This window comes from Crotalus tigris, unplaced genomic scaffold (assembly GCF_016545835.1).
Source record: "Crotalus tigris isolate CLP2741 ecotype Arizona unplaced genomic scaffold, ASM1654583v1 scf7180000024387.2241675, whole genome shotgun sequence".
Lineage (NCBI taxonomy): Eukaryota > Metazoa > Chordata > Lepidosauria > Squamata > Viperidae > Crotalus > Crotalus tigris.
Genome location: NW_024100557.1, coordinates 2,011,010 through 2,032,161, shown reverse-complemented (window position 1 = coordinate 2,032,161; position 21,152 = coordinate 2,011,010). Strand labels below are relative to the sequence as shown.

The following is a 21,152-nucleotide window of genomic DNA, read 5'->3' as shown; positions in this document are numbered from 1 at the left end:
TCTGCGATATCCCCGTGATATTCTCCAGCAGGATGACTGTAGAGTCCAAATGGATGGGTTCTATGACGGCCTTCCTGCCTGGCAGACTGGGTAAAAACTTCGGCCACACCCCTTCCTTTGGGCGTGACCCCAGTTTTGACTCAGTCTCGAAGCCTGGTACAAGTGCGAGAGGCAGCTCTCAGAACCAAACGAATTTAAACTCAAAGAAAACAGAAAAAAGGAATCCCCTCTTCTTCCCTTTGCAAGAGAAACTTCCTGGCAGCGATTAGAACTGAGAGAGGCAGCCAGGATCGGCGGACTCGTGAGTGGGGCTAGCTGGGGAGGCTCGGAACGGGCCGGATCGCTCACCCTTTCTTCCGGCCCGCCGAGCAGCTGTTGGGCGCGGGGGATCTCACCGGGTTGCGCGCAGCCCTCCGGGCCCTCCCAACAGCTGAGCAGCCTGGCCGAGGGAGCTGAGCACCCCTCGGCGCGGAACAGCTGAGCCGCGCGGGAAGCGGCAAACCAGGTCGCCGCTCGGCTGCGATCAGCTGAGCGGCGCGATAGACAACGCGGCAAGAGCAAAGCCGGCGCTGAATTTCCCTCTATCCAGAGGAAAGGCGCAGCCCCCTCATGACTAGAGGAGTCTTCCTGATTGCAAAAATCAGGATCCGCCATTGTTTTTGAACCTCGTGGATTCCCGGGCTTCCATTGGGAGGCGTGGCTTCTTCCCCATTCGCCATTTTGGAAATTGATCTTCCCGCCGTTTCCCCTTGGGGGCGGGGCCATCACCCGGACTCCATTTTCCGGCAAACAAAGGGTTTTGTTCCCTTGCAAGGATCTGAGGTTGCCCAGGGAAATTGAGACAGAGGAAGGAAGAGGAAAAGCAAAAGAATCGTTTTCCTATCGTGGTCTGTTGCCACAGCCAAAGACTGGGGGAGAGAGAGAGAGATATAATTGTCTGGACTAGGTGAGGAGGTGAGGAGGAATATTCTTCCCTAACTGTTCCTATAGTGGCCTTTAGTCACTGCCTGGCAGGATCTTCTGTCCAAAGAATCCTGTCTGTCCGGCCATTGTTTGTATAGGCAGAGGAGGGCACAGTCCCAAGCATCTGCCTCTGATCTGCGTACCTCATTCCCCCATCCCAGGCATTTCCTACTCGGGGTGTCTGGCACAATGGCAGACAATGTCTCGTATTCAGTCACACAGGTCCCTCAATTGTCCCCCCCACAGCAGCAGCGAAAACGCAGATCCTCTGAATCAGAGGTGGGGGGGAAGAAGAAAGCTAAAACAAAGCACCTTACTCAGAAGGGACAGTCTAAAACGGCTGAGCGAGAGGCTTTGAGGAGACATTTGGCTTTAGAAAGACAAATTAGCAGGGCACAGAGAACCAATGCCAATGGGACAAATTTGGTTTCCCCTGTCCCAGTGGCGGCACCCAGCACAGAACCTACTGCCGAGGAAGTGCTCAAGACTTGGTCTCCTCCTGGGGAAACTGAACAGTTAGATTCCTCCAATCCCTCCTCACCAGCTTCTTCTCCCTCACCCGACCACACTCCAGCGCCTCACCCCAGCGACAAAGCGCAGGAGAACATATGGTCGGCACAATTTCAGGCATTCATGCAGGATGCATTCTCCCAATTCATAGCTTCCAAAGGGCAAGTGGCCTTTCACACACCCCGTAAGGGACGAGCTAGGCCACCCCCTACCAACATCTCTGAATCTTCCTCTCAACTAGGAGAGGGTGACTCAGTAGATCTTGACATGTCAGACATGCCCCTATCGGAGGACGAGGAAACTGCACCTGAGCAGGAGACGAGCTCTGGCCTCTTTAACCCAGCGCTCCTAAAATCACTCCTGATAAAGGCAGTTTCCACAGTCAGCCTAACATCAGTACAGGATGAGAGGCCATCGACAAGCAAGGAGGCCAACCCTCTATTTGCCAAAAAGGTCCCACAGGACAAGTACATTCCATGTGCGGAGGTCTTCATGACCACGCTGGAGGAACAATGGTCCTCACTTGCAAGCCCACCGGCACCTAACAGCGCGGAGAGGAAGCTTTTCAACCTATCTCCCTCCTTCTCTAACATGTTAGAGGTTCCCACTGTAGATAACCCCTTGATCTCATTATTCTCTACCTCCGCGATTCCAGGAGACATGGCGGAGGTCTTGAAACCTGAGGAGAAGAAATTTGAACACTCCTTCCGGCGTTCCCACATGGCTGCAGCCTGGGCGGCCAGAGCAGCCACCTCATCATCATTCTTCGCGAGGGCCTGCATCATGTGGCTGAGGGAACTGCAGGGCACGGTGCCTCCAGACCAGGTCAGAGTACACCAGACATTGGCCAAACTCCTCGCGGCCTCTCAGTTCATGTCTGACGCTTCACTGTACGCAACAAAGTATGCGGCAAGATCCATTGCGGCCACAGTGGCCTCGCGTAGGCTACTGTGGCTCAAAAACTGGAAGACAGACCTGAGGTCCAAATGGCGTCTCTCGACGTCCAAATACAGTGGAGAGGCCCTATTTGGTTCCATTCTGGATCCACATGTCAGCGAAGGCAGAGACAAGAAAAAAATCCTAGTACATCCATCAAAGAAGTTAGACAGGAGAGGCAGTCAGGACTTCCGGAGGCAGGGCTCCCGCCCAGGAAGCCCCTGGGAATGGAGGCAGCCCTTTCGATCAGGGCAATCCTGGGACTGGCCCAGAGGCTCACGATCCTTCTACCCGAGACAGGATCGAACCCAGGATCGCCAAAGCCCGGGAGCCAGGGGCCAGTTCCAGTCCAGACGCCCATATAGAGGAGCGGGAGGCAGATCCTTTAAGCGTACCAAGTGACGCCAAACAGGATACACCCATCGGGGGTCGGTTAGGAAATTTCACCGAGTCTGGGAACAGACCACTACCGACGCCTGGGTCCTGGAAACGATCAGGCATGGCCTGACCTTAGACTTCTGTTCTCCCCCTCCAAACCGGTTCATCAGATGTCCCATCTCCAGAAGAGTACACAAGACAAGGCTGATAACTTCGGCCATAGCTCACCTCCTGTCAATTCAAGCCATAGAGAAGGTACCAAAGGAAGAGGAAGGAAGAGGATTTTATTCTATCCTCTTCGTTATCCCAAAGACATCAGGAGGGTGGAGAGCAATCTTGGACCTGAAGGGCCTGAACTATTTCATAAAGTACAGGAGGTTCAAGATGCACTCCCTAAAGTCCATACTAGCCAGCGTCAGGGAAGACGATCTACTATCCTCAATAGACCTCACAGAGGCGTACCTACACATCCCCATCCACCCCAGCTACCGGAAATTCCTCAGATTTACCTACGCGGGGCGACATTACCAATACAGGGCATTACCCTTCGGACTGTCGTCAGCACCAAGGGTATTCACAAAGATCTTAGCTGTACTAGCGGCCCATCTCAGGTTGATCCCGGTTCGCGTCCAGTTTTATCTGGACGACATCTTGATCCAGTCCAGATCTCGGGAACAAGCAAGGGCAGATCTCAAGACCACAATCCGAACCCTACAGGGGCACGGATTCTCGGTCAATCTAAACAAGAGCCACCTCATTCCCTCAAGGAGACTGCAACACCTGGGCGCGGTGATAGACACGTCACAGTGCAGGGTATTCCTTTCCCAGGAGCGACTGATCAGCATGTCCAAGCTAATCCACCAAATTCTAAGGATCAGGAGAGTGCCCTTGCTACAACTCTCGAAGCTCCTGGGGAAGATGATATCTTGCATGGGCATCATCCCATGGGCAAGGCTACACTCGAGGGAGTTGCAGTGGTTCCTCCTACCCTACCAGAGGAGGAACCTCAGCACCTCCAACAGGAGTGTGCTGGTACCAGCACAGGTGATGAAATCACTAAAGTGGTGGCTATCCCCCACGACACTCAAGGGGAGCATATTCAGGGAACCGAACAGGGTCACACTCACGACAGACGCGAGCCTGTTCGGATGGGGAGCCCACCTGGGAACACAGATAGCACAGGGCCAGTGGGGACAGAAGGACCTGTCACACAGCATCAACTGGCTAGAGCTCCGGGCCATACACCTGGCCCTCCGCCATTTCTCACACCTAGTAACGAGGAGGCACGTCCTCATACTAACAGACAACGTAGCAGCCAAGGCACATGTAAACAAGGAGGGAGGAACGAGATCAGCGGAACTAATGAAGGAAGCATTGGCTCTGGCTCGGTGGGCAGAAGCCAATGTGAGTTCCATCAGAGCGGAACACATCTCAGGGGAGACAAACACCCAGGCAGACTCCCTGAGCAGAGCCAAGGTGGACCAGTCGGAATGGCGTCTGGACCCGGCTCTCTTCGAGGAGATCTCCCGGAGGTTCGGACAACCGCACCTAGATCTATTTGCCAACCACAAGAACACACAACTCCCCAGGTTCTTCTCCAGATTCCCGTCCCCGGGATCGGAGGGAACGGATGCTCTCAGGTGCCGGTGGCCGGCGCAACTCCTGTACGCCTTCCCACCGCTGCCACTAATACCGGCAACCATACGCAAGATGATCCTGGAGGGCGCAGAAATGGTCTGCATTGCCCCTCACTGGCCACGGCGCCCGTGGTTTGCCGACCTCGTGGACCTTTCGATATCACCTCCGTGGAGGATTCCCCCGGACAGGGTAAAACTCAGTCAGGGCAAGCTCGTACACCCAGACCCCCAGTGGCTACAACTAGCCGCTTGGCATTTGAGCGGCAAAGCTTAACTAAACAATCTTATTCTGCAGGGGTGATATCGATCATACAGGCATCACGAAGAGCGTCCACTAATAGGATTTACGACGCTACATGGAAGGGATTTTGTAGGTGGTGCGCTTCGCTTCACCTAGACCCGACCGCAGTATCTATCCCCAATATCCTAGATTACCTATTGGAGGGTCTTAATAAGGGCCTGTCAGTCAATACTATCCGCAGACAGATATCGGCCCTCTCAACTGTACTCTCCTGCGACAACTTAACTTCCCTAGCACAACATCCAGCGATTAATGCCTTTTTAAAAGGGGCATCTAACACAAAGCCCCCAGTCATACACAGGTACCCATCCTGGAACCTGCCTAAGGTCCTTCTAGCCTTGACATCAGCACCCTTCGAACCTCTTGAAACATGCTCACTCCATCACCTATCACTGAAGGTAGCTTTCCTTGTGGCAATTACTTCAGCAAGGAGAATCTCAGAACTAGCAGCACTGTCAGTAAGGAAGGATCTGTGTACCTTTTTCAAAGACAGGGTCGTTCTTAGACCAGACCCGACCTTCATCCCGAAGGTAAATAGCATCTTTCACAGATCTCAGGAACTTACGCTTCCTGATTTCTGTCCAAGACCCAAACATAGGCTAGAACACAGATGGCACAAGCTAGACGTACGGAGAGCACTGTGTTTCTACGTGAAACGCACCTCGGCTTTCCGAAAGACTGAAGCATTATTTGTGTCTTTTCAACCATCAACTATGGGAAAGAAGGTATCTTCTTCCACCATAGGCAGGTGGATCAGAGCCTGCATAGCGCAGACCTACGTTTCACAGGATTTGCCAGCACCCACTCAGGTGACTGCCCACTCAACTCGGAGCGCAGCCACATCTGCGGCGTGGCTAACGCAAGCTCCAGTGGAAGAGATTTGCAAGGCCGCAACCTGGTCCTCACCTTCGGTTTTCATCCGACATTACCGTTTAGACTCCCTAGCAGCAGCAGACGCGGCCTTTGGCAGAAGAGTTCTTCAACAGGTCGTATCTGCTCAGAGTTCGGTAGCCTAGACTTTCCCTCCCAGGGGGACATGAGGGCTTTGGTATGTCCCATCCATTTGGACTCTACAGTCATCCTGCTGGAGAAGGGGCGTTGTCTTACCTGAACGCCTTTTCTCAGCAGGATGATGTAGAGTCCAAGCCCACCCAGAGGATAGGTCTAGGCAGGGATATAATAAAGATATAATAAAGAGCTGCAATGTTAATTCCAACAAAGTTTCTCGCCTAAGTCAAAACTGGGGTCACGCCCAAAGGAAGGGGTGTGGCCGAAGTTTTTACCCAGTCTGCCAGGCAGGAAGGCCGTCATAGAACCCATCCATTTGGACTCTACATCATCCTGCTGAGAAAAGGCGTTCAGGTAAGACAACGCCCCTTTCCTTCATCCCAACCTCAGCCCAAGTCAGACATACTTAAAGTGATTCTTAGCAATGTTATTATGGCACTGGCCAGGGATAGCTTCACAATGTGTAAAATCCATTAGTTTCACAAGCTGTTATCTTGAACGGAAGTTAAATGCCTTGTAGTGAATCAACTTGCAGTGATCAGAGGCAATAAAGGCAGGATAGTGATTGACAAGGGAGAAAACAAATGTCACGTCCATATAGTTTTCTGCTATGGTGGAGTACATAGCACTATAGCTTGATAGTGGAGAAAAGCCTGAGTAGAATTATTATATGAATGAAGACGAATACTGTATACATGTCCTGGGATAATGTTGCAGGATCCAATCTGGGTCGGTCACCAAGATCAGAGTTTTTGTCTTCCGAGCTTTCAGATTCATGCTGGAGCCCATCTTCAGGTAACTTTGAGGATTAGATTGGATCCTGCAGAATTACTATAATATCATTGTTCTATGATTTCTTCAAGTACTGTATTATCTTGCCTTAATTGTTAAATTACCGTATTCTTGATTTTTGCAGTCATGTAGTAATACTATACTTAAATCTGTAAGATGATCAGTGTTGTGATTGTTAATCAAATTCTAGGAGGGTCTGCAACATCAGATGACCATGAATTTGACCCAACAGCAGACATGCTGGTACATGATTTTGATGACGAACGAACACTAGAAGAGGAAGAAATGATGGAAGGAGAAACAAACTTCAGTTCTGAAATAGAAGATCTTACAAGGGTAAATATTTTTTTTTAAAAAAAAACTGCAAATATTATACATGCATATTCTTCTCACAAATGCCTGAAAGTAAATAGACATTTTTCAAAAATTCAGTGAAATAGTGACTTCAGTATTACATTTTTTGCACATTGCCTGACATATGGTATAATCTGTTTTAGTAATAGGTTGTATCATGACTGTGCTTGTGCATTATTATGTTAATGTTCCTGAAATGAACATCATCCAAATAAAAACAGAATTATGTAAGTACTTATATATCTGAAACATCCCTGCAGTTATTTTAAATGGCACACTTAAAATGTTGTTTGAAAAATAATGGAAACAAACAAAAATTAAATCTGTATCTTAGTAGAAGGACATATAAAATATTATATAGCCACTATGGAAATTTTAGTCATCTCTTTCTAATAAGATATAAAGGTTATACAGGCTTTATTTAGTATAAAGTATTTCCATCTAAGCTATTGATAAAGGTGTTTTAGGTGTATTTATTTTCTAGAAGCCCAGTTGGATATAAAAATTCCAATTTTAGGAAGATAAATTTTTAGACCAAAATGCAAAATCTTCAGATTACTTCAGGAAGAAAGATACTCAACAAAGCAAAAGAATCCCCTCCCCCGATGATCATAAAAAAGTAAATGCTGGCATGCTTATGCATAAATTGTATCCTGAGCAGTTCCTGGGACTGTCAGGATGAAAAAGCAAGTATACAATTATTTACCATTGTGGATTATAAAAATCCAACTGCACTTAAAAATTTCTCTGTTTAAGCAATCACAAATGTTCTTTAGTAAGTGAAATATGATGTTAAAAAGAAATTGACAGTGCTTATATTAACATGTTGAAGATACTAGCTTCTGGCAATGTTTTTTTTAAAAGTCAACCTATATGGAAAAAAGTTCCCTCTGAAAACAATATAGCTTACTTTAGACTTGTTCTTTATGTAAGGATGAAAGTAGTTTGATTATTGACTAATTGTATCAGCAAATAGAGGATTAGAATTAGGTTAATGGTTATGAATTCTTGGTATATGCACATTTTGGAAAATATACAATATTTTAGTTATAGTAGACTGAAGTGAAAAATATTTAAGTTGTTTTCCTGTCAATGATTTCTGAGATAATTACTTTGTATTCTTGAAATCAAAGAAATAGTGAAGTGAACATTCCTGGAGAATAGCAGTGATTGTGAGATTATGAGAACATTGCAAGTTCCATGTCAGTGTTCCTCATCATTTATGTAGCAAGTGTCACCATGAAAATGTGTGTCCCATCAAATTGGTGCAGCTTCTTAATGGAACAAAGAACCTGCATGTCAGTCACATATCAGTTGCTTATAAAATAGATAGCGAAGGTCAGAAGTACTGACTTTATGTGAAAGCCTAGTACAGATAAAATGCTAGTACATATTAAAGATATTGCATAGATTCAGTTCTATGGATAGTTTGATCAATATTGAAAATTGCTCATGGGGATTTATTATGGCCAGTTACATCAAATTTGTGTATGATTGAATGACATGTATTTAGCTTGCACATTATTTTATTGATAACAGATTAGTAGTTGATGAAATCATCATCTAAAAGGTGTTTTTAAAAATCCTTGAAACTTATCTGTTAGAATTTCAGAGGCTTGGAATTCATGAGACTTGGAAAATGCAGTTATGTTTTGAATTATCTTTACTTGTTTTATTTATTAGATTTTTATTACTTTATAGCTAACTCAAGACTGTGAACATACATACTATTCCTTCCTCCTTCTGTTTTCCCCACAACAGCAATCCTGTGAAGTGGGTTGCGTTGCATTGAGAGATAATGACTGGCCCAAAGTCACCCAGCCGGTTTTCATGCCTAAGGCAGGACTAGAACTCACAATCTCCTGGTTTCTTGCCCGATGCATTAATCCCTACACCAGGGGTAGGCAACCTTGGCTCTTTTATGACTCGTGGACTTCAACTCCCAGAATTCCTGAGCCAGCATGGGAGTTGAAGTCCACGAGGCATAAAAGAGCCAAGGTTGCCTACCCCTGCCCTACACCAAAGTGACTTCTCTTTTTGTTTTATTTGCTTTATTATTGTTGCTCTTTCTTTACTATTTTATTTTTTGTATCTCTACTCTTGTGTACGTGCACATGTATGTTGTGTATAATACTGTTGTGTATGTGCATATGTGTGTTGTATATAATATTTGTACATAATCTATATAGTATATGTATGTACATGTTTGTTATGTGTACAACATGTTAATTGCTGGCCTATATAAATATTTTTCAGGATGAAAAATTGTCTATTAGAATGAATGTATTCTTATAGTACATTTCTGGCACTATAGAACAATTTTGGCACTAATTATATGGCACTAATTAGCCATGTAATTAGTGTGTAAAAAAAGATAAACCTAGCTTTCTGCAAAATACTTATAACTCTAGATGTAAATTTATATGTATACACTTGTTACTCCATTCAAAAGACATTTTCATTTGTGATAATCCGACATCTGTTGTCCTGCCTAGCATTAATTTGTTCAAAATCAATCATATAACATAAACCACTCACTTGTAGCTTTTCTTCCTTGTTACTATTGTCAGATTGAGTAGCGTATGTATGTGTGTGAGCGTGTGCATGTGCCTGTATGTGTCTTAGTGTTTCCTATTCACACAGAGTAGAAATTGCTCCATCCTTCTTTTCCTGTACCTGATTGTTACGTGGTTATCCTATCAGACAGCATCAGTATCCTACCCTGTCTTCTGCTATTAACAAACACATGTACACTTGAAGTCTGTCTTTATAGACATATAAAGTTCAACATTTGCTCACCAAGGAGCAATTGTTGCTACTGTTGATTAGTCATCCCATAATGGTTTATAATTGGTTAAATTCTTATGTCCTGTTTTAATTCTTTTTAGGAAGGTGATATGCCAATTCATGAGCTTCTTAGCCTTTATGGTTATGATGGTTCTGTACCACTACCAGAAGAGGAAGAAGAGGAGGAGGAGGAGGAGGAGGGTGAGGGTGAAGATAATGATAACAACAGTGGGTGCAGTGGAGAAAATAAAGTGAGTTAGACTTATTAATTTAAAACCTTGGTTTGTGCTATTATGTACATATGCCTTTGGTAAGCAAGAATTTAATTACTTGAAATCTGCAATACATAGAGAAGCTCTTGTAGATAAAAGAATGTAAACCTGGTGTGTAGTTTTGATTTTTAGATTTAATCTTGTAGATATATGTGCAGGTTCTTAAAGATTGGAAAGCAAGCTGAGATTGACTGCTTCTGTAGGATTGCTTTGAAGAAAAACAGGGTTACAATAGCTGTGTTCATGTTAGTGTCTTCTCTGTTTTTTGTTTAAGTAATTCCTGAGAGTTGAGACAAGGTGGATTTCGGGGGGGGGGGTTATGAGACTTAATCTGGACTGTGAAGAAAGCTGGGGTTTGTTGTTCCATTCATTTAGTTAACAGTTGAATAGGAAAGAACTTACCGTGAGGGGAAAAAGTATTTGATCCCCTGCTGATTTTGTACATTTGCCCACTAGCAAAGAAATGATCAGTCTATAATTTTAATGGTAGGTTTATTTTAACAGTGAGAGACAGAATAACAACAAAAAAAATCCAGAAAAATGCATTTCAAAAAAGTTATAAATTGATTTGCATTTTAATGAGTGAAATAAGTATTTGACCCCTTCGCAAAACATGACTTAGTACTTGATGGAAAAACCCTTGTTGGCAATCACAGAGGTCAGATGTTTCTTGGAGTTGGCCACCAGGTTTGCACAGATCTCAAAAGGGATTTTGCCCTACTCCTCTTTGCAGATCCTCTCCAAGTCATTAAGGTTTTGAGGCTGACGTTTGGCAGCTTAAACCTTCAGCTCCCTCCACAGATTTTCTATGGGTTTAAGGTCTGGAGACTGGCTAGGCCACAGGTCGGCAACCTGCGGCTCCGGAGCCGCATGCGGCTCTTTGAGCCTTCCCCTGTGGCTCCCAGCCTCCTCTGCCTTTGCAGAGAGAGAGAGACAGAGAGAGGCAATTGCGCTTCCCTGCTTCAATCTCTCTCTCTGTGTGTGTGTGTGTGTGTGTTTGTGTTTTGTGTGTGTGTGTGTGTGTGTGTGTGTGTGTGTATGTGTAAAAGAGAGTGTACTCACATGTTCTCCGAGGAGCTGAAAAGCTTACAGGGCGGAGCTCCTCCCTTTGCTGCGTCTCTGCAGGAAGCAGGAAGGGCAGGAGAGAGCTAGCTAGCCCAGCTAGGCTGACTCAGGAATTCTGGGAGTTGAAGTCCATGAGTCATAAAAGAGACGAGGTTGCCTACCTCTGATCTTGTTGGACAACACCTTGAAGCTTGCCAGGTGAGCAGCAGATAGGAGAGGGGGGGGAGAGAGAGAGAGAGAGAGAGAGAGGGAGAGAGAGGAGAGAGAGAGAGAGAGAGAGAGAGAAAGAAAGAGAGTGGGGGAAGAGGAGTGGTAGACCAAGGGCAGATAGAGAGGGAGGGAGAGAGACAGAGAGAGAGAGAGACCCTTTTGACATCTAAAATGAAGATAACACTGCATATATCCTTTTTTTAACCTGTGTGTGTGTGTGTGTGTGTGTGTGTATGTATGTATACATACATATATATATATATATATATATATATATATATATATATATATATATATATATATATATATATATACACACACACATACATAAATACATACATACATACATATACATATATACACACACACACACATACACACACACAAATACCCCCCACACACAAACACACACACCTATAATAAAGGTAAAAAAGGATATATGCAGTGTTATCTTCATTTTAGATATCAAAAGGGTTTTGCGGCTCCCAGTGTTTTGTTTTTGGTGGGAAACGGGTCCAAGTGGCTCTTTAAGTGTTTTGGGTTGCCTATCCCTGGGCTAGGCCATTCCAAGACCATAATATGCTTCTTCTTGAGCCACTCCTTTGTTGCCTTGGCCGGGTCATTGCCATGCTGGAATACCCATCCACGACCCATTTTCAATGCCCTGGTTGAGAGAAGAAGGTTCTCATCCAAGATTTGACAGTACATGGCCCCGTCCATCGTCCCTTTAATGAAGTGAGGTTGTCCTGTCTCCTTAGCAGAAAAATATCCCCAAAGCATAATGTTTCCATCTCTATGTTTGACGGTGGGGATGATGTTCTTGGGTTCATAGGCAGCATTCCTCCTTCAAACATGGCGAATTGAGTTGATGCCAAAGAGCTCGATTTTGGTCTCAGCTGACCACAAAACTTTCACGCAGTTCTCATCTGAATCATTCAGATGTTCATTGGCAAACTTCAGACCGACCTGTACATGTGCTTTCTTGAGCAGAGGGACCTTGAGGGTGCTGCAGGATTTCAGTCCTTCACGTAGTGTGTTACCAATTGTTTTCTTGGTGACTGTGGTCCCAGCTGCCTTGAGATCATTGACAAGATCCTCCCGTGTAGAACTGGGCTGATTCCTCACCATTCTCATGATCGTTGAAACTTCAAGAGGCGAGATCTTGCATGGAGCCCCAGACCGAAGGAGATTGAAGTTATTTTGTGTTTCTTCCACTTGCAAATAATTGCACCAACTGTTGTCACCTTTTCACCAAGCTGCTTGGCGTTAGTCTTGTAGCCCATTCCAGCCTTGTGTAAGTCTACAATCTTTTCCCTGACATCCTTGGACAGCTCTTTGGTCTTGGCCATGGTGGAGAGTTTGGTATCTGATTGATTGATTGATTCTGTGGACAGATGTCTTTTATACAGGTAACAAGCTGAAATTAGGAGCATCCCCTTTAAGCGAGTGCTCCTAATCTCAGCTCGTTACTTGTATAAAAGATACCCGGGAGCCAAAAATCTTGCTGATTGATAAGAGATCAAATACTTATTTCACTCATTAAAATGCAAATCAATTTATAACTTTTTTGAAATGCATTTTTCTGGATTTTTTTTGTTGTTATTCTGTCTCTCACTGTTAACATAAACCTACCATTAAAATTATACACTGATCAAAAATATGACTAATTTGGATAAGCAGATTTTGGTTAATCTGACAGACTTTGAAGTTGTTGATAAGATAAAATATTTGGGGGTTACCCTATCTGTTTCTAATGTGAAATTGTATAAAAATAATTATGAAAGGCTGTGGGTCAGGCTACAAAAAGATTTGAAAAATTGGGAGAACTTACAGTTATCTCTTATGGGAAGAATTGCAGTGATTAAAATGAATGTCCTGCTAAAATTTCTCTTTTTATTTCAAATGTTACCTATTTTAAAGAATGAGCTTAACTTAAATGAATGGCAGAAAGGTATTAACAAATTTATTTGGGCAGGGAAAAAACCAAGGGTAAAGCTTAAAATTATGCAAGACTTCCGTGAGAGAGGCGGACTCAAGGTACCGAATCTGAAATTATATTATGATGCTGTGGCTTTAACACTAATTAGTGATTGGGTTAATTTAACAAATGTAGAAATACTCCATTTGGAGGGTTGGGATTTACTTTTTGGATGGCATGCCTATTTAATTTTTAATAAAAAAGTGGACCGGGTTTTTAAATCTCATATATAAGGATTTCTTTACTTCGGGTTTGGAGGAAATATTATAAAAGAGATTTTAAAATACCATTATGGGCTATACCTTGGCATGCGATAGAGGGGATAAGGAGAGGAGTTAAGACGGATAGTGTTTCTTATGCACAATTACTCAGATGGGATGGTAAAAATTGGCAGTTAAAATCTTTGGAAGATTTAGCACATGAAAATCTTACATATTCATGGTTTCAGTATAGACAAATAGTGGATAGATGGAAGATAGATCGTAATATGGGTTTGCTTAGAGAAGATGAAAATCTTTTTAAACAAGTAAAAGACCAAAGGCGAACTCATATTAAGAGAACTTATGGGGTGCTAGTAGAACTGGATTCAGAACCAGAACTAATTAAAGAATGTATGATTAAATGGGCACAAAATTTTGTTGAACCAGTTCTACTAGATACCTGGGAAACCATCTGGGTGAGGAATGTTAAATTTACACAAGCCCAGAATTTAAGGGAGAATTTTTACAAAATGTTTTACAGATGGCACCTTGATCCACAAAAAATGTCTCGTATGTATCCTGACTTACAGCCTAAATGTTGGAGATGTGGTTGTTTGGATGCTACTTATTATCATATTTGGTGGTCGTGTAAAAATATAAAAGCTTTTTGGATTAAGATATGGTGGAATATTCAAAGAATTTTTAGAAGGAGGGTAAAATTTACCCCACAATTGTTTCTGTTAGGTATTGTTATTGATTGTGACACTAAGGAGGTTATATTGATGTTAAATTTAATCACAGCCGCAAGGTTGTTAGTAGGGCAACCTACTGGAAGAAGGAATCCTTGCCTACTTTGCAAGAGTGGTTTTTTAAAGTTTCTTATTTGGCGGAAATGGCAAAGATTTCGGCTTTTTTAAAGGAGCAATCGCAAGAGAAATTCTTTGCGGTATGGGAAAAATGGATAAATTTTATACAATATAAATTGGATATAAAAATATCATTTAGCTTTTTAATAACTTGTATATAAACTTCAATATTTTATAGATTGTACTTTTTTATATCTCTTTTCTTTCTCTTTTCTTTTTTTTATCATCTTTTTCTTTTAAGTACCTTTTTTAAATACTTATGTTTTTCTTTACATATATCTTATTGTTAATTACTTTATAAGTTGTTTATGTAAGGTATTTAGATATATTTATGATTTATACTTTTTCAATTTTTGTAAGATTCTTAAAAATTTTAATTAAGCCTATATTCAGCTCTGGGAAGGTCGGGGGGGATGGAGAGGGAGGGTTGGGGTGGGTGGGTTAGGGTCGATTTTTTGGCTTTTGTTTTTTGTAAAAATATTTAAAAATTTTCAATAAAAAAATAAAAGCGGGGATGAAATCCCATGTTACAAAAAAAAATTATACACTGATCACTCCTTTGTCAGTGGACAAATGTACAAAATCAGCAGTGGATCAAATACTTTTTTCCCTTCACTGTATATTTGTTTAATTAAAGGGGGTTGTTCACAGTTATAATTATTAGTGACTTTCCCAGTTCAGCCTCTGCCCTTATCATTACTTGGGAGTAAAATAAATGGGTAGGCATGCAGACTTGCAAGGCTCCTCCCCGCTTTAACTTTAAATACAGTCTGAGATCCAAGAAATAAGTAACTGACTTCATAGAAAATTGGAGTAGTGCTATTGAGATTGCTAATCATAATTTTAATCTTGGAGTGGAGGTATTGGATTATCATATTAGAAAAGTTCATCTTTTCGTCCCCTTATCTAGGAATATTTATTGTTCACTTCTGACCTGCCCAATATATGGCATATTTTATAATTATTGTAGTGTATTACAATAAAGGAAATGTTAATTAATTTTAGAGTACTACCAGAAATGTTGCCATGTTGCATGATTAATCAAGAGAATAATATGGAACAGTGCAGAGCACAACAATCAATGCAAGAAATCTAAGATGCACCAATAAATAATGGAAAATGTACATCCAATGAAGTACTGTTTGTTGCTGAAAATCTTATTAATTTTTGGTCAATACATTTAATCTAAAAATATTTCCTCGTTTACATTGCTCCATTTCCCATTTTAAAAAATGCTATTTTGCTGTATGTTATTAGAATAAAAACTGGGTAAAAATCCTATTAGGTGTCTCAAAGGGCTATAATAGAGCATCTGGTAAATATAGTGCCCTGCTAAGATTATACAACATCTGCTATTGTTCCAGGCTCATTCTTTTGTTGTTGTTTTCTTTTTTCAAGTGAAACAAAATTTCCCCAATGCAAACAATGTAAAGGATTACCATAAAACATTTAGAAATCAGTTTTAGAATTGCAACCAGTTTGAAAGCATTGCAGAATGGATATTCAGATCCATAACTTTTCTCCTTAACGTTTTCCTTTTTTTCCTACTTGGGACTTTGTCCTTGTTAGAAACACCAAACTGTGGAAGCTGATACAAAAAGGGAAAAGGTGTTGAATTTTTCTCTTTAAGGCCAAGTCCTTTCTCCAGATTTCAACCTAAGATATTAAAATGTCAAGCCAACTTATTAAAAATCATTTCTGTAATACAGGGGTAGTCAACCTTGGCTCTTTTATGACTTGTGGACTCCAACTCCCAGAATTCCTGAGCCAGCTTAGCTGGCTCAGGAATTCTGGGAGTTGAAGTCCACGAGTCATAAAAGAGCCAAGGTTGACTACCCCTGCTGTAATATTTAATTAGGACATTTCATCTCAGGGTTTTTTCCTAAATTGTATTGAATTGGCTTTATTTGTCCTGATTAATACGTTAATTTAAGAGAGTCACAGTGCAGCTTTGATATTTATTGGTTTCTTGGTACCTTAAAGCTACTTGACAAAACTGGGGCCTGAAAACATGTGCATGCGTGCACACACACATATGCATACACGGAGAGAAATACTTTTTTTGCTTTCCATTCGCAGTGGAATATAGTAAAACAGAACAATATAGGTGCGTGACCAGAATTTAATGATAATTGTGTGGAATATTTACATATATGCGCGCACATAAGGAAAGGTAGCTTGCCCACAGTAATCATACTCTGATGACTTCTCAGATAGAACCAGGTTGGGTTCACCTTGAAAATGGTTCAGAGATAGTTGCTTATGCAAAATGCAGTCAGGATTTGGTGACATAGATCAATGTTTCTCAATCTTAGCAACTGTTAAGATGTATGGGCTTTAACTTCCAGAATTCCTCAGACAGCACGCTTAAAGTTACGAAGGGTTCAGAAATACTGAGATAGATAAAATCTTTAAGTGAACTCATCTTTTGATAATTTTCTGGTCATATTATTATGAAAGTGCTTTTTCCTCTTCCTTTTTCTCAGATGTTCTTGTTTTTACTTCCCTATCTAGCAATCCCTATCTCTTTTTTAGCAGTCTCTACCTAACCTGGACATCTCTTGTCTAATCTGGACATTTTGAAATCAGTCAAGGTTGGTTGGCTGCTGCCAATATTTGGGCTACATTACATAATAGCAATAGCACTTAGACTTGTATACCACTTCACAATGCTTTAAAGCCCTCTCTAAGCAGTTTACAGAATCAGCATATTGCCCCCCAACAATCTGGGTCCTCATTTTACCGACCTCGGAAGGATGAAAGGCTGAATCAACCTTGAGCTGGTGAGAATCGAACTGCTGGCAATCTGCAGAATTAGCCTACAATACTACATTCTAATCATTGGTTGTAATTCTGTTTGATCACTTGATCATGAATAAATACCTAAATTCCCTAGACTGGAATTACCTGAATAAGTAACTTTCTTTGTTTTATTCTGCCATAGTTAGATATTTGCCAGGAAAACGTTTTGGAGCACATCCTGAATAAAATAGGGAGTTTCAGTACTGATTTCAGTGGAATTGTCTGTAGATGTTGAATGTGTTCTCCTGAGAGAAAATTGATGTTTGTTAGTCTCTTCTGCTAATGGAAGCAATTTTTTTTCATCAGGTTTTGATTGGTCATTGGACTGATGATTTCGAAACATAATTGAAAGCAACTTTCTAATATATGAACACTTTGTATATTGAAGTGTTTGGCATTATTATATTTTGAACAATATGTATGTGTGTGAGAGTATATACATATGCACACACATACAAAATGATAAATTATTTCTTTATATCCAATATAAACTGAATTTTCTAGAAAATTTATTTTTGTGGCAGTGTTGCATATGTCATTTTCTTTTGTTCAAGAGGTCTTCAGATTAAAATGCTCTTTCTGCCAATTTTCTTTTGCACTTATTAGGAGTTGCAGAATTTTTTGACAAATTGATATATCAGTACTTCTAATCAGAAAGATGAATTAAATAAATCTTTGTTTCTGTCTGTGCTGCTAAGAACTTTATTTTTTTCTTATTTTGAGAGACCTTATTTTAGGTAAAACCTCCTCTATTATTTTTTATAGATAGGAAATAGCCCACTGATTGGCTCCACTGAAAGATATCACACAGAACATTTATAATTAACTTTATTTAATCAGTCATAAAGGCACCTTAACAAGCTGCATCCAAACTAAAGTTTGTTACTAAGTATGACAAAGTCTTACTGAAATGAATGTGAAATAATGTCTGTCAGGCATTGAGACTTCTAAATTTCTCTGTATTTTTTAAAAAGATTAAATCATGACACAGATTATGGGAGAAGAGGACTTTATAACCTGGAGGCATATTTTTAATGTGGTATGTGCATTTGCAAAGTAGCTGTCATAATTGGTATTCCCAGTACATAACACAAGTTTTTTTCACAGTGCTCTCTACCAACATTTTTGTGGAGAGCAAAGGCATTCCTGCAATACAATATATTTATTATAATTTATTACCTGTATTTGTGCCTGTTTCTTCTTAGTTGATGCTAAAGACTGCCCTTTTATTTTATAGCATAGTAACAATATATTTTATTATCAGATCTGTTTCATAATTTCAGGTGAGGCAGGATTTAAACTTTAAATTTTAAATTTAACACTTAAATTTGCCTGTTCATAAGAGAGTTTATAAGCAGAGTGTTGTTTATCTCTGGTTCATAAATTTGTTAGGAAATAAGAACATTAAAATAGATGGACCATTAGTCTTTCTTTTCACCCCACAGGTTGTGTAAGATTTGAGGTATATCCATTCTACACAAACTGGAATCAAAGTTAGAAAGGAGATGATTGTGGTAAAGTAATCTTTTTTCTTTGCGTCTGCAAAGAAGTTGATGTAAGCAGCCCATCTGAGCACTGAAGAATTAAATAGGAATATCTGGCCTGTGATTCAGAAATTTCTTAAATGTATACATTTAAGGTTGTTCTTGCCTGATGTTATAGACAGGTTACAAACCAGTTTGTGGGCTGCCAATTGCATGTTTTATATTTTCTCATAGAATCTTGTTAGGCAATTCTTTTTTAAACTGCAGAGTTAAGAATACATTTGTGATAATGAGAATGTCTTGAATAAATGAAACTAGTACCTAGAAAATATTGAAAATCACTCTTAGCAAATCTGGGCAAAGTAAATCCAGCCATATAGAAACAGTCTACATGATCCTTCCTTCCTTCCTTCCTTCCTTCCTTCCTTCCTTCCTTCCTTCCTTCCTTCCTTCCTTCCTTTTTATTTAATGAAGTTCCTTCATTGAAACTGGGATACATTACTAAAGGTATTGTCCAAAATAGATAAAGGTTTGGAAAATTCTGTTTCTAAAATCAGATCCCAAGGAGGATATAAATATGAAAATCATATTTATATCTAAATATTATAAAAAATAGTATTAGTATATTAAATTGCTGAAGGAAGGCATGAATGAGTGAAACTTTATCACATATATAAACTGGAAGTATTTTAAAAAAACATACAGATAATAAACTCCTGTGAGGAGTGTTTACTGCTTTTCTTCATTTCATGCCATTTTTAGATACTCTGGTAATGGCTGTGGCTAAGAGTGCTTCTAACAAGCGTCAGCTCTTTCATCCTCTCTAGTCTTTTAATGAAGAAGGCGTATCAGGGCTCGGTTATCCATATAGTCATTTCTAGGTTGTAATATATTGTAATATTTGGGTATTTTCAGCTTTCTTTGAATATCCTATAAAGAACTACTCACAGTTGGCCTATAAGAAGATGATTTCCCCCCCCCACACACACACACACTAAATAATTATTTATGGATGGAGATCTTACGTTCCCTGTAATTCTTAAAAGATTAGAAAATGTTGCTGAAAGTAAAAATTGGGCAGGAAATACGACAAATTGTAGACTTTACTGCTGAAAAGTATTGGTGCCTTTGAAGATTAGCCATTTGGAAGAGCCTGTTTTCATGCTGAAATTTCAATATTCCTGACAAAAGCTATATTTTATTTCCTTTCCTTTGATTTCTTTCCCTGCCTACATTTGTATCTAGTTTTGTTTCCCTCTTTCTCTCTACTTCCCAGAGCTGCTATTGCTGACCCTATCTCCATCCTGTGATTATTTTATCTTCTTTTTCCTCTTTCTTCTGGCATTACTTACAAAAGCTAATGCAGAATAATAAGCTCCTCTGCTGACCTCCTCTTCACATACATTGATTGCTCTGTCCAATTGCTCAGAGATTGCTATTATTCTATTACAGTGCCAATCTTTAAGAAAAATAAAAAAAGCCTATTAATTTTTATCTAGTCTTCTTGTTGTTAATAAATTATATAGTAAACATTTAGGGACCACATTGCTTGGCAGGTCTTGGCTGGTAAAGATTCAGGACAGAACATTCCAAATAGTCAATTGTAGACTAATCAATTATCCTAAACCATGTGGCAGAAATTTTAGATCTCTAAAAATTATAATGGAAATCATCAAACACAAAATGTTCATCATCAAAAATGTCATCCCCTTATGCTAGCAAACAACCCATTATCTGTTTTTCTTTATGCAGATAATGTGATCATCCTCTTCCTGATACATGCTGACTTCAAAGTTAATGTTTACAGGTGGTCCTCAATTTACAACCATTTGTTAGTGACAGCTCAAACAATGGCGCTGACAAAGTGATTTGTAACAGTTTTTCACACTTAATGATTGTTGCAGCATCCCCATGGTCATTTGACAAAAGTCAGGTGCTTGCCTCATATTTTTTTTATTAAATATTTTATTAGATACAAAAGAAAAGAAAAAAGAATTTAAAAAAATTGAACATGGTGTATCGTCTTTGACATATATCTTTGTCTAATCATTCCATACTTTACATATGAGAGTAAATGTTATATATACAGCTATACATTTCTAGTAATCTTTCTCTATTTATATCCCTTATATCGACTTCCTTCCTATTTCCCTCCACTTGTAAAATTTATTCCAAATTAGGTAATATTTATTCCAAATTAGGTAATATTTTTTCAAGTTAACGCCTGCGCTCGACTCCTGGATCGTGTAATAGGTCCAGGTCGGCCAATCATAGCATTCACTGCAATTGCTGCATGATTGAGTGACTCATCTACTTGTATCACGCGTCCCTCATCAGAGTTTAAACATTTGTGTTTAAATGATTTGTGTATGCCCTGATGAAGTTGGCAGGAGCCAATGAAAACTAGGTTGCTAATTTTTAAAACTTTTAATGTTTTTATTTAAAACTTCTGTTTTATATTAAAACTTTTAATGTTTTATCTTTTCCTGGTGATCATATTTTACTCCCACCATATACACACCCAGGAATCCCGCTTCTATTTTTAATATTCATATATATATATATATATATATATATATATATATATATAATTTGTTTTCTCTCCGAAC

General features: G+C 40.3%; 1 protein-coding gene across 6 annotated transcripts in view; it reads left to right on the top strand.

The window, feature by feature from the left end:
* MIER1 (MIER1 transcriptional regulator) overlaps nt 1-21,152 on the top strand; it is a 64,710-nt gene that overhangs the window by 22,550 nt on the left and 21,008 nt on the right. For 4 of the 6 annotated variants that reach the window (XM_039329101.1, XM_039329102.1, XM_039329099.1 and 1 more), the window contains exons 3-4: nt 6,716-6,861; nt 9,768-9,917. In XM_039329101.1, coding sequence (XP_039185035.1) covers nt 6,716-6,861; nt 9,768-9,917 — 296 coding nt within the window. The remainder of the gene's footprint in view (nt 1-6,715; nt 6,862-9,767; nt 9,918-21,152) is intronic. The other 2 variants (XM_039329103.1, XM_039329104.1) reach the window with 1 other exon arrangement.